Below are 13,965 nucleotides of genomic sequence, written 5' to 3'. Positions count from 1 at the left end.
TAAGGGCTATGAAAAACGAGACAGGAGATGAACCCTGGAACCCTCTTTGTCTGGGTGGGTCTAACGGACCTGAGGCCTGAAGTGAGGAGAGATGGGCAGGGAGGATGTGCCCTGCAGAGAAAATGGTCTGGCTGTGCTCCCCACGCTAACTGCACCAGCCAAGGAGAGGTTTGGGGGCCCGACCTTATGCTGGGGGAAGAGCATCGGACTGGGAGCCAAACTCCACTGCACATTGGATTCATCTAGAGGGCTTTAAAAAAACCCCAACACCTAGGCCATACCCCATACCAGAATCACAAGGACTGGGGTGGCAGCCAGGCATTAGTATTTCTTTCAAGATCCTCAGGAGGGTCCAATGCTCAACAAAGTTTGGAACTTACTGATATAAACATTTTTTAAAATTGTGGTGAAATACACACAACATGAAACTTACTATCTAACCAGTTCGGTGGCATTAAATACAATCACATTGCTGGGCAACCGCCACCACCATCCATCTCCAAAACTTCTTCAGTATCCCAGGGAAATTCTGTACCCCTTCCCTTCCCCCACAATGCTCATCAACCACCATTCTCCTTTCTGTCTCTATAAATTTGGCTCTATAAAGTGGAATCACACACGATTTGTCTTTTGTGTCTGGTTTATTTCATTTAGCATAATATTTCAAAGGTTCATCTGTGTTTCAGCCTGTGTCCGAGCTCTATTTATTTTTAAGGCTAATTAATACGCCATGATATGTAGAGACCACATTTTGTTCATGCGTTCCCCTGCTGATGACATTTGGGCTGTGTCCACCTTTTAGTTATTGTGAAGAGGGCTGTTGCTTGGGTGTACAAGTATCTGTTCAGGTCTGTGCTCTCAGGTCTTCTGGATGTATCCCCGGACGTGGAATGGCTGGATCATGGTAATTCTGTGTTTAACTTGTTGAGCAATGGCTGTACTGTTTTTCAAGGGAATGCACCATTTTACGTTCTCACGGGCAATGCACAAGGGTTCTAATTTCTCCGTATCCTCATCAACACTTGTTATTTCCTGGGTTTTGTTTGTTTGTTTTTATAATAGCATTTTCATTTGCATTTCCCTAATTAGTGATGTTGAGAGTCTTTTCATGTGGCTATTGGACATTTGTGTATCTTCTTTGGAGAAATGTCTATTTAATGTCTTTGCCCTTTTTTAAATCGTGTGTGCGTGAGTTGTAGTTCTTTACATATTCTGGATAGTCACCCCTTGTCAGATAGATCACTCGTATGATAGAAACATTCTTAAATGGCAGACTGATTTGAAAAGGCCTATTAAAGAGGAAATGCATTACAATAACTTTTTTTTTTTTACTTTTCTTGAAACAAAAATGAAACACCCATATGGAAAAATTTTGGAAGCATATACATCAAAATGTAATCTATTATTATCTCTGATTGATACAAAGAATGAGTTTCGTTTTATTGTTTTTCCTTTTGTGTTTTCTATATTTCTGTGTTTTCTGCATTGAACATGTATTATTTTTGCAATTTAAAACTTTTAAAAAAATTTTAAAAGATTTTATTCATTTATGAGAGAGAGAGAGCACGTGCATGTGTGCAAGCTGGGGGAGGGGCAGAGGGAGAGGGACAAGCAGACTCCCGCTGAGGAGGGAGCCCAACATGGGGTTCAATCCCAGGACCCTGAGGTCATGACCTGAGCTGATGGCAGACACTTAACCGACTGAGCCACCCAGGCGCCCCCCCCCTTATTTTATTTTTTTAGTAATCTCCACAACCAAGGTGGGGCTCGAACTCACAACCCAGAGATCAAGAGTCTCATGCTCTACCCACTGAGCCAGCCCGGTGCCCTGAACATAAATTATTTTTACAATTAGAGAAATTAGCATTAAAATTACTATTATTGGTATTAAAGGTAGAGTCCTAGCAAATCTTTAAAAAGGAAGCTGTTGTTTTCACTGTAGTTAAAACATTCATTGAGGGTCTCCTATATGCTAGGTACTCTCAAAGCTTCTAGACTATTAGACAAGCCACAGGGAGCACAGTACAGGGTGCAGCGCATAGGCTCTGATAGGGAACCCAGGATGCACCAAAAGGGGCTAGTTCACCCACTGGCCAAATTTGGGACCATTTTCGAATTATAAAATTTTATAATCATAGTAAGTTGTTATAATTAATAATTATAAATAATCCACTCTAAGAATCCTTTGGGTCCATACTGACAATAAACAAATATGAGATAAGGGGAGGCCTGGCTGGCTCAGTCAGTGAAGCACGTGACTCTTGACCTCAGAGTTGTAAGTTCGAGCCCCACCTTGGGTGTAGAAGTTACTTAAAAATAAAATCTCTACCTCTTGGAGTTAGAAAATAAATAAATAGGGGCGCCTGGGTGGCTCAGTCAGTTAAGCGTCTGCCTTCAGGTCAGGTCATGATCTTGGGGTCCTGGGCTCAAGCCCCACATCACCTGGCTCCCTGCTCAGTGGGGAGTCTGCTTCTCCCTCTCCTCCTACCCCTCCCCCTGCTCATACTTTCTCACTTTCTCTCTCTCAAATAAATAAAATCTTGAAAGAAAGAAAGAAAGAAAGAAAGAAAAGAAAAGAAAAGAAAAGAAAAGAAAAGAAAAGAAAAGAAAACCTTTAAAATAAAGTAGGGGCACCTGGCTGGCACAGTCAGTTAAAACTGACTCTTGGTTTCAGCTCAGGTCATGATCTCAGGGTCCTGGAATCGACCTCCGCATCAGACTCCTCGCTCAGCAGAGAGTCCGCTTGGGATTCTGTCTCCTTTTCCTTCTGCCCCTCCCACTTGTGTGTGTGTGTGTGTGTGTGTGTGTGTGTGTGTGTCTCTCTCTCTCTCAAAATAAATAAATAAATTTAAAAAAAATATATGACATACAGAAAAGCTCTTCCTTACAATAGAACGTCAGTTATGAAATGGGAAAGGCATGATAGATTTAGAGAAATCATTTTACACCCATCATAGTAATGATTGATTCAGGCAAGAATCATAAGTGAATACTAGAATGGGCCTAAGTGTGATGAGGAACAGGTTTTTTAATTTTTAATTTTTTTCAGGAACAGGATTTCATTTACTAATTTATTTTTTTAAGATTTTATTTATTTACTTGACAGAGCGAGGGAGCAGCAGAGGGAGAGTGAGAAGGAGGCTCCCTGCGCAGGGACCCTGGGATCGTGACCTGAGCCAATGGGAGACGCCCAACCATCTGAGCCACCCAGGTGCCCTTATTTATTTTTTTTAAATAAAGTTTTATACATTTAGGTAATCCCTACACCCAAGGTGGGGCCCGAACTCACAACCCTGAGATCAAGAGTCACGTACTTCACTGACTGAGCCAGCCAGGTGCCCTGAGGAACAGGATTCTTGATCAAAGTATCTCCCCACAAATTACTTACTAATGACAAAGGAGAGGGAGAGAGAGAAAAGGTAACTACCCTCGAGAACCCTGGTGGGTACCACTAAACTAAGTGATTGAAGTTAACGTCATTAATAATGAGACACACTGACATCGTCCGCCTCTTGATGTGAGTTACTGAGAAGGAAGCAACATCACTCGTGTGATATTCTTGCCCCAAATGCACAAGTCTAATTATGAGGAAACATCAGGCAAACCTAAACTAAGGGACATTCTATAAAATAAATGGCCTGTACTCTTCCCAAAATGTCAATGTTATAAAAGATTAAAAAGGCTGAGAAACTGCTCGGGATAAAAGGAGGACAAAAGACTTGAAGATGAAATGCACTGCGTGAGCCTAAACTGAATCCTAGATCAGAGAGCAAATTTATATAAAGGACGTCATTAGGACAATTAGTGAAATTTGAATAGGATCTGTATGTTAAATATAGTACTGAGTAAATGTTAAATTTTCTGATTTTGATAATGTTCTCATTTCTGCTTTTCTGGTTACATACGCCAATATCCCTGTTTTTAGGAAATACCCAGTGAAGTATTTATGGGTAAAGGGCATTAGGTCTGCAAATTACTCTTAGATAGTTCAGAAAAATAACAATAAGTGTTTTATATACAGAGAGAAAAATTAAAATGTGATAAAACATTAATACTTGGTGTCATTGGTGGATTACAGGATATAGGAATTTTTATACTATTCTTGGGATTTTTCTGTAAATTTGAAATTATTAAAAGCCAAATTTTAGGGCACCTGGGTGGCTCAGTCCATTAAGCCTCTGCCTTCGACTCAAGTCATGATCCCAGGGATCCTGGGATGGAGTCCTGCGTTGGGCTCCCTGCTCCGCAGGGAGTTTGCTTCTCCCTCTGCCCCTCCCCCTCCAGACCCTGTGCCAGCGCGCGCTCTCTCTCTCTCTCTCTCAAATAAACAGATAAAATCTTAAAAACCAAATTAAAAAAAACAAGCAAACAAACACCCTCCTGGGACTCCTGGGTGGTTCAGTCTGTTAAGTGCCTGCCTTGGGCTCAGGTCATGATCCCAGGATCTTGGCATCCAGTCCTGCATCTGGCTCCTTGCTCAGCGGGGGACCTGCTTCTCCCTCTGCCTGCTGCTCCCCCTGTTTGTGCGTGCACACTAGATAGATAGATAGATGATAGATAGATGATAGATAGATAGATAGATAGATAGATGATAGATATAGATAGATAAATATAAAATCTTTATTTTTAAAAAATATTTTATTTATTTGAGAGAGAGAGCGCGCACAAGCACGGGTGGGGGGAGAAGCAGAGGGAAAAGTACACTCCTGGCTGACCAGGGAGCCCCTGATCCCAGGACTCTGGGATCATGACCCCAGCCGAAGGCAGACCCTTAACCATCTGAGCCACCCAGGCGCCTTTAAATAAAATCTTTAAAAAAACAAAAACACAAAACAAAACAAAACAAAACACCAAACACCCTCCAATGCTACCTCCACCAAGTACTCCGGGTGAGATCTTGGATAAGCCGTAAAATCTATCAGAACCTCTGAAAAGTAGCTAGTAATACCATCACGGGACCGTTCGTCGGGGGTCGTGGGAGAGAAACTTACTAAACACAAGAAGAGCTTCGTGCAAATGCAGAGGGGGAAGAGGGCCTGGGATCCCTCCTTTCGGGACCCTCAGGGGCCCCCAAGCCCCAAAATGAAAGTGTAGGGGGTTGAGGAGAGAGGTCACAGAGAGTAGCCGGTGGAGGCCAGAGGCGATTAAAGGCGTCAAATTGGGGACTCTCCACACCTGAGCTGGCGCCAACTAACCGGATCCGAGCCCGGGGCTTTGAGGAAGTGGTGCGAAGCCTCAGCCTCAGTGTCTCCGAGTCTCCCACCCCCTGCTGGGCGACCTCCGCTCTCCCTGAAGGTGGACCTGAAACTCCAACACCTCGACCTCTGGGCCAGCCTCCATGGCCAGGTCCCGGGCTTGCTGGACTGGGACATGGGCAACGAGTCCTTCCTGGCCTTCACCACGGCGCACCTGCCCCTGGCCGAGCAGAACCGTGAGTGCGCGGGGGCGTGGGGGAGGGGCGTGGCGGGCGGCGGGTGGGGTCCTCGCGGGGCGCTGGGCTGCTGGCGCGCTGGGGCGCTCGGCCCCCGGACCCCAGCCCCCCACCTCGGGTTCTGCCCGCGAGCCTGGAGCCCTCTGCGGTTTCGGGGCCCACGGGGCCCCTGGGCTGAGCGGGCGCCCCCTCCCTGCCCCCTCCCCGCCCCCACCCCGCCCAGGGCAAGGAGGGCCTTGACGGAGAGTCCCCTTCGGGCGGCGGGTCCCTTCCGGGCACCTGCCGCCTGCCACCTCCGCCCCACGGCCTGCTGAGTTCCAGAACCTTCTAGGCCTCGCGGCGGGCCTTTTCCCATGGCGCCTACCGCCATTTGGCACATCACACATTTCACTCGTTGTTCTGTTTTTTAAAAAAGTTATCGGTTTTGTTCGAGGCTGTACCCCCCTTAGTACATTGGCTGACACCTAGAGGTGCTCAATATTTGCTGAACGAATGGTTGACCATCGTGGCGTTTAAAAAGAGGACTTTTTCTTGGGACCTCAAGGGCAGAGAGTGGAGGTGATCACCTCCTAGTTCGTGGTACGTCATTGCCATCTGTTCGGGCAAGGGGCTTGGATTAACCCATTGTCCCCCTTCAGTGCACCCCCCACACCCCCCTTCCATCACCTCCCACGCCCCCACTCCCACCCCCCACTCCCTACCCCACCCATCACCTCCCACACTCCCCTGTATCTACTCTAATTGTTGTAATGTCTTTACATAGGTGTATGTTTGAGAAGTATTTAACGTTATTTTATTTTTATAGATAACCTTAATTTACTAAACGCCGGTTGCTTTTTTTCTTTTTCTTTTTTTTTTTTTTTGCCTAATCGCGTTGGCTTTTTTTTTTTTTTAAGGTTTTATTTATTTATTTGAGTGAGAGAGCATGAGAAGGGGGGAGGGTCAGAGGGAGAAGCAGACTCCCTGCCGAGCAGGGAGCCCGATGTGGGACTTGATCCCGGTACTCCAGGATCATGACCTGGGCAGAAGGCAGTCAGTCCTTAACCGGCTGAGCCACCCAGGCGTCCGTGCCTACTCGCATTGTTTTTGAGAGCTACTGCGGTTGCCGAATGAAGATCTGGTTCATTGTTTCTGAGGGGGCCTGGGTGGTGGTCTAACATCTGCATTCGCTACCTTTTGCATTTGAGTTCTCCTTACTCATGGAGACCTGCATCGTCTCCCACTCTCTGCCACCATAAGTAATGCTAACGAATTCCCAAATCTTTGTTGATTAAGAAATATTTATTGAGCACCTCCAACTTGCCAGGCGTTGTTCTAGACACCGGTAATACATAATGAATGAAACAGACAAGTCTAAGTGGAGCTTACATTCTAGGGCGGACAGACAATCCACATAAAAATACATCTATAGTATGTTATAAGGTGACAAATAAGGTGGGGAAAAAGGACACAGTAAGGGGGTTCAGGACTGGTGGTGGCTGTGGGTTGAGGAGGTGGCGGCCACAGTGTTAAATAGGGTCCTCAGGTTGGGCTTCCTTGGGAGCATAATATTGGAGCAGAGAGTTGAAGGGGGAGAGACAGTGAGCCAGGAGGATATTTAGAGGAAAAGTTTCTCACCAGAAGAAATAGTGAGGGCAAAAGTCCTAAGGAGGGACTATGCCTGGAGTGTCTGAGGCACAGGAAAGAGGCCGGTGAGGCTGGATCAATGTTAAATACAGACGGAAGTTCACAGGGTGTGGAGCAGAGATCCGGAAGAGCCCCTGTGCCACTTTAAGGACCTTGGGGTTGACTTTCAATAAGATGACATGGCGTGGCATGAGCAGAGAGGTTTTGAGCAGAGAGGTGACGTGATTCCGGCTTCCTGAGGGAGTGACCCATGTAGCTGCATAGGGGCTGGTGCTTGGTTTGGTGCTCTGCTCTCACAGGCTTGACATTTTTACTCTTTGAACAAGGAACCCTTCATTTTCATTTTGCACTGGGCCTTGCAAATTATGTAACGGATCCTGCATGATCTATATTCTGAAAAGATCACTGTGGCTGCTGTGTGGAACGTACATTGTAAACGTGGAGATAAGAAGCCAGTAGACTAGGCTACTACTGTCATCCAGATGAGAGATGGTGGTTGGCTGGAGGGTCAGTGTGGGGGCAGAGAAGGCAGAATCATCTGGGTTCGTTGATGGATTGGATGTATAGTGTAAGAGAGATTAGAATGTGATTCCTCCAAAATTTTGGCTGATTAAGTAAAAGGATGGAGTGGCCTCATGCTGAGACAGGGGAAGCTTCTGGTAGGACAGATTTAGGGAGGAAGATCAGGAATTCTGTTCAGGACATGCTGAGTTTGGCATACTTTTTAGATCTGCAAGTAAAAATGTCGAGTAAGCAGGTGGATATAGACGTTTGGAGTACTGGAGGGAGGTGTATTTTGAGAGTCTTTGGTATGTGGGTGGCATTTAAGGAGTGAGAAGAAGAGAAGAGAGAAGAACCAAGCATGAGCCCTGGGGACGGCCCGTTGTAAAGATACTGGAGAGAAGAGAGATAACCAGTCAAAATTAAGGAAATGAGGGGCGCCTGGGTGGCGCAGCGGTTAAGCGTCTGCCTTCGGCTCAGGGCGTGATCCCGGCGTTCTGGGATCGAGCCCCACATCAGGCTCCTCTGCTATGAGCCTGCTTCTTCCTCTCCCACTCCCCCTGCTTGTGTTCCCTCTCTCGCTGGCTGTCTCTATCTCTGTCGAATGAATAAATAAAATATTTAAAAAAAATTAAGGAAATGACCGTGGAGAATCAAAACCAAGAGATTGTGGTCTCCTGGAAGCAAGTGAAGAAGGTGTGTCAAGAAAGGAGTGATCAGGGGCGCCTGGGTGGCTCAGTCGTTAAGCGTCTGCCTTCGGCTCAGGGCGTGATCCCGGCGTTCTGGGATCGAGCCCCACATCAGGCTCCTCTGCTATGAGCCTGCTTCTTCCTCTCCCACTCCCCCTGTTTGTGTTCCCTCTCTCGCTGGCTGTCTCTCTCTCTGTCAAATAAATAAATAAAATCTTTAAAAAAAAAAAAAAAGGAAGGAGTGATCAGATGAGAGGCCTGTCTATCCCTTGTGAGGTCAGGTGTGAGGTAGACAGACAATTGGCTTTAGCTCAGCAGACATTATTGGCGACCATGATGATGGTGGTTTGGGTGGGGTGGTAGAGAGGAAAGCCTGATTGGCAAGGGTGGAAGGAGGGGAAGTGGAGATAGAAAGAATAGGGGGTTCTTTGTAGGAGTTCTGCCTCAAAGAAAAGCAAAAACATGGCACAGTGGCCTGGCACAGAAAATAGGAGCAAAAGAAGGCCTTTTCAATAAGATTAGAGAATAAACATCATACTTGAATGCTGCTGGGAATGATTCAACAGACACACACGCAAGTAACAGTAAATAGAGGAGTGGTTGGTTGGAACATTGGCCTTGAGAAGGCATGAGAGCATCTGTCAGTCCCAGGGAGGGAGGGAGGGAGACAGATAGCAGCACAATCCTTCCCTCACTGAGATCACCAACTTGTTGACCCTGTCTCCCTCTCACTGTTCTCCATCCCTGGATATTCTCCCCTCTTTGCCTAACCTGGAATCCAGTGGTCACACATGGTCTCTCTCTTGCATACACTGTCATTTGCATACATTATTCCTTTGACCCCCTCCGGCTTTGGAGCACTTGCCTGCCCGAACCACAACCCTAATTAAATCCAGCTCTACCAAAGAGTACTCCAAAGCCATGGATTAGTGGATCGGTGATCCGGTGGTATCCAAGGGTAGTCGGGAGGGAGTTAGTTGGAAAGATAGGTGAAGTATTTTTTTTTTAAGTTTGTTTGTTTGTTGAATCAGTCAATCTCAACACCTAACTGATCATAACAAGGAAGATTAGCATATAAGTTCCTGTATTGACTCGAATAGACACACCCCAGAGCAGACCGTCAGGTGCAGTGACCAGCCCTTCCGCACGGTAGCCCTAGGGGCTGTTCAGATCTGCAGTGTGATGAAGGGTCCTATTTCCCTGCATCTTTGCCAACACTGGGTATTATCCGTTTTTATAATTCTTGTCAGTTTCATGTAAAGCGTTATCTCATTATTTTATTGTGTTCTTATTACTGGTAAGGCTGAGGGCCTCTTGTTAGAAATTCAGATACCCCCTCCTTGTGAATATTGATTCATATCTTTTGCACAATTATAGGTTTGTTTGCTCTTACACGTCAGTAAGGGAAAGGCTGTCTATCTAGTAGAGAGCTAAGAACCTTATGAGTTGAAAAAAATTTTTTTGGCTTATTTTATTCTAGTGATGTTTTTTGGTTTTTGTGGTTTTACTATGCAGAACATTTTAATTTTTAGGTATTATAATATCTGCATAAAATGTATGGATGAATTTGAGGGTAATTGGTGTCTTCATAATACATATCATGTCTTCATTTATTCAGAACTTTCATGTCCTTAAATAGTGATTGTATCTTTTTCCCATGAAGGTCTAGTTCATTCTTTGATAGGTGAACTCCTAGATACTTAATAATTTTGATTGCTACTGCAACCAAATAATATAATTTTTATTATTTATTATTATTATATTTTCCAGTTTCTTCATGCTGCTATGGAGAAACAGTATTTATTAGTATGTTGTTCTTATATCCAGCAAACTTGCTGGGCCCTTATTGGTTCTAATAATTTGTATATTGATTTTTTATGGTTTTTATCTTAACATTCTTTTTTCTATAAATAAAGGCAGTTTTGTCTTTTTCTTTCCAACTTTATGTCTCTTTCTACTTTTTCCTCTTTTTGGGATGCCTGGGTGGCTCAGTGGGTTAAGCATCTGCCTTCAGCTCAGGTCATGATCTAGGATCCAGTCCAGAATCAGGCTCCTTGCTCAGCGGGGAGCCGGCTCCTCCCTCTGCCTGCTGCCCCTCCTGCTTGTACTCACTCTCTCTCTTTCTTTCTCTGTCATAAATGAATAAATAAAATCTTAAAAAAAGAAAAAGAAATACCTGTACCTTTTCCTCTTTTCAAAGACTACGTTGAACATTATTAGTAATGTGATGAGCAGCTTTTCTAATTACCGAGCTCTCTAATAAGTATATCATCATTTTCCAGATGAAAACCTAGATTCAGCTGCCATATGATGACACTCATGGGGTCCATGGGGGGGTGGTGGAAATAGTTCCCGTAATCCCAAGCGGCCAGCATAGTGCCCAGGCGATAGCTCTAATACACACTTGGTATACCCTTAGCCGGCCGTGTGTTCATCCATCCAGGTAAGCTGAGCTCCTCCCCTGTGCCAGGCAGTGAACACAACAGACCTGGAGATCGGCTTTAAGCAAAGTAATTAAAGTAAAATCTGTGTTATGAGAGTGCTTGGACAGGCAGTCAGAGAAGGCCTGCGTTAGAAAGATGTTTCAACAGAAACGTGAGGGGGGCACACGCGTGGCTCAGTCGGTTGAGCATCCAACTCGTGATTTTGGCTTCAATCACGATCTCATGGGTCGAGGGATCGAGCCCCACATCAGGCTCAGTGCTCAGCGGGGAGTCAGCTTGAGATTCTCTTTCCTTCGCCCTCTGCCCCTCCCCCCACTCACTTGCACTCCCTCTCTCACAAATAAATAAATCTTTTAAAAAACCGGAAATGTGATGGGTGATTAGCAATTAACTAGGGCAGCAGGAAGAGGGAAGAGTGTTTCTGGCAAAGACAACGGCTCGTGGGAAGGCCTGGGATCTAGAGCGTGGTGTCTTGGAGATGTGGAGAGCCTGGGAGGAACGACAAGGCTGATGAGGAGCCAGGGCCTTGTAGACTGTCCCAAGGAACTTCAAGCTGGCCCTCATGGAAAGCCATCAAAAAGTTTTTAAGCAGAAGGGTGACAAGCTTGGATTGCTATTTTAGGAAGACACTCTAACTGCAATAGGATTAAGTTAGAGAAAAGCAGATAAACACCATTCCGGTTATGGCTGGACTTGGGGATTGACTGGGTGTGGCTAGACCAGAAGGAAAAGAGCTAAGGAGTCAGGAACATTTGCATGTTTCTGGCCTTGAAGGGCTGGGTAGGTGGTGGTGCCACCTGCTGAGACAAGGAATACGGGAGGAAGGGGGGGGGATGGAGTTTAGGTGTAGAAGTGTTGTTGAGTTCGGAGTGCCTGCAGGTTTTCACACACAGACCTCCCATAGACAGTAATACTTACGGGCAGGCAGAGAAGTCTGGGCTGGCGGTAAAGATTTGGAAGCCCCGACTTGATAGATGGTGGCTGAAGTCACAGTCACAGACCGCTCAGGGGACAGTGTATGTGGACTGAGGAGAATGAGAAGGGCAGAGAGGTCAAATATGGTGTCCTAATGCCCTGGGGAGGGCCCACAGCCATCTCCCAGAGAAACTTCAAGGCCCAGGATCCTGGGGCCGCCATGGAAATCCTAGGACGTTTTGACCCTCTTCTATCTTTCTCTTTGTCAGTTGCCAGATACAGACTCCGAATAGTTGAGCCACCAAAAGTGCCTGTGGAAAAAAAACCCAGCCCTGATAACGATGGTGAGTAGCGGGCAGTGGGTTCTCTGGCATAGCCTTGCGGCCCAGGCCGGGCCTCGAGCCAGTGAGCTGTGGCGCACGATCTCTCTCTCCACGCAGGCCCAACCCTTGAGCCCAACCTGTGGATGTGGGTGAACCCCAACATCGTGTTCCCCCCTGGAAAGCTGGAGGTCCCGGAACCTCGGAAGGGAGAGGATCAGCCAAGCACACTCCCCTCCCCTCAGCCACCCCCAAAAGAGGAAGACTTGGCCAACTGCTCCTCCGAGGCCACCGCGGGGGAGTCAGAGTCTCTGCCTTCTTCCAGCGAGCAGTCTCCCCCTCGGAAGTGGACGCGGTTTGCCTCGTCCCCCAGCACCTGGGAGGTAGGAGTTTCTGGGCCTGGGGGCTGGACTTGGGCTGTAGGCAGGGCCGCATCGGGATGATGTGGCGAAGAGGTCTGTTTGCTCAGGGCTAACCGAGGGTGAATGGGTTCAGAAATTGGCCAAGCCCTTGGGTTGGGGAGAAACCCAGACGGTGGCCCTAGACCGCTCCCTGCCACTGCACCCCCTGGAGTAGAGGCCGTGGAGTTAGGACCAGTTCCTACTCTGTGCTCCTCTAGCTCACAGAAGAGGAGGAGGCTGAGGACCAGGATGACAGCTCCTCTGTGGCTCTCCCGTCCCCTCACAAAAGAGCCCCCCTCCAGAGTCGGAGGCTCCGGCAAGCCAGCAGCCAGGAGGGGAGGCTCTGGTCCCGGCCCCCCCTCAATTACTTCCACCTAATTGCACTGGCATTAAGAAACAGTCCCCCCTGTGGCCTCAACGTGCAACAGATCTACAGTTTCACGCGGTATGTGCCACCGGGGGCCCTGGGGGGGGGGGTCAGGGCCCTGGTCTGATACTTTCCAGTCTGCCCGGGGCCCTGGGCTGCTGCCTTGGTTTACCACGTGGGGCTGAAAGGATAAGTGTGTTCCCAGGCCTCCTTTCCCAGGCACTGCTTCCGGTCCCCAAATGTGTGTCCACGGATCCTGTGTATGGGAAGATATCCATGCCCACTCCCTTTCACATCTAAAAAATCCAACCGTTTTATACCTTAGTTTTTGTTTTTTTAAAGATTTTATTTATTTATTTGAGAGAGAGAGAGAGAGGGAGCACAAGCAGGGGGAGCAGCAGAGGGAGAAACAGACTCCCCGCTGAGCAGGGAGCCTGATGTGGGGCTGGATCCCAGGACCCTGGGATCATGACCTGAGCTGAAGGCAGATGCTTAACCAACTGAGCCACCCAGGCGCCCCCATTTCTTGGTTCTTTGAAATATAAATACACCTGGGTCAGAAATTCTCCCATCCTCCCTGTCAGGATTTTCCAGTAGAAAGTCTGGTTTCCCCAACAGTTTCTCACATGCTTTCCCTTTGGGCTGGACTGCCGGCCACAGCTCCCGGCACCCCCAGGGGCCAGGGGTGCCCCACTGAGAAGGGATTTACATTTAGCTTCGAGAGTCACGTACACATGAGTGTGAGAGCTTCTCTGACCTTTTCTCTGTAGCAGGAGAGTCTGAGAATATTAGTGCACAAGCAGTGTCCTTCCTTGACCAAGATTCCTCTCACAGGAGTTGGTTGGCCTGATTCTGCTCTATTCGAGTCACAAGTCACAGTCCTGAACCCTCAGAGGGAAGAAGGAAAATGAGCCTGGGAATGGAAACAATAAACTGGGTTTAAAAGATGAGGTTTGCACAAGCAACGCACCAGGTCGGGTTTTGCCACATGTTCTGTCAGCAAAGAGCCTTTCTTCTGGGCCAGCTTGCCATTCTCCACCGTGAGAGAGGGGCTGAGGCTCCTGGCCCCTGGGGGAGAACAAGAGTGTGAAGATAGGGCCTCTCCCAAAGAAACTGTGCTTTCCTGACCATTCTTCCCTGTCCACAGACAACATTTCCCCTTTTTCCGGACGGCTCCGGAAGGCTGGAAGAATACTGTCCGGCACAATCTCTGTTTCCGAGACAGCTTTGAGAAGGTGCCGGTCAGCATGCAGGCTGGGGCCAGCGCGCGG

At 47.4% G+C, this 13,965-nt stretch overlaps 1 protein-coding gene across 1 annotated transcript in view; it reads left to right on the top strand.

The window, feature by feature from the left end:
- Positions 1 to 27: 27 nt before the first annotated feature.
- Positions 28 to 13,965, top strand: part of FOXR1 (forkhead box R1) — a 15,251-nt gene continuing 1,313 nt past the window's right edge. The window contains 7 exon segments of the mRNA XM_040630652.1: positions 28 to 81; positions 5,296 to 5,431; positions 5,942 to 6,010; positions 11,876 to 11,950; positions 12,047 to 12,309; positions 12,546 to 12,772; positions 13,842 to 13,965. The exon segment at positions 13,842 to 13,965 is cut by the window's right edge and continues 9 nt beyond it. Coding sequence (XP_040486586.1) covers positions 28 to 81; positions 5,296 to 5,431; positions 5,942 to 6,010; positions 11,876 to 11,950; positions 12,047 to 12,309; positions 12,546 to 12,772; positions 13,842 to 13,965 — 948 coding nt within the window.

This window comes from Ursus maritimus, unplaced genomic scaffold (assembly GCF_017311325.1).
Source record: "Ursus maritimus isolate PB19 unplaced genomic scaffold, ASM1731132v1 scaffold_16, whole genome shotgun sequence".
Classification (NCBI taxonomy): Eukaryota; Metazoa; Chordata; class Mammalia; order Carnivora; family Ursidae; genus Ursus; species Ursus maritimus.
Note: the sequence above shows the minus strand (reverse complement) of the source record. Positions and strands in the feature narration are given on the sequence as shown.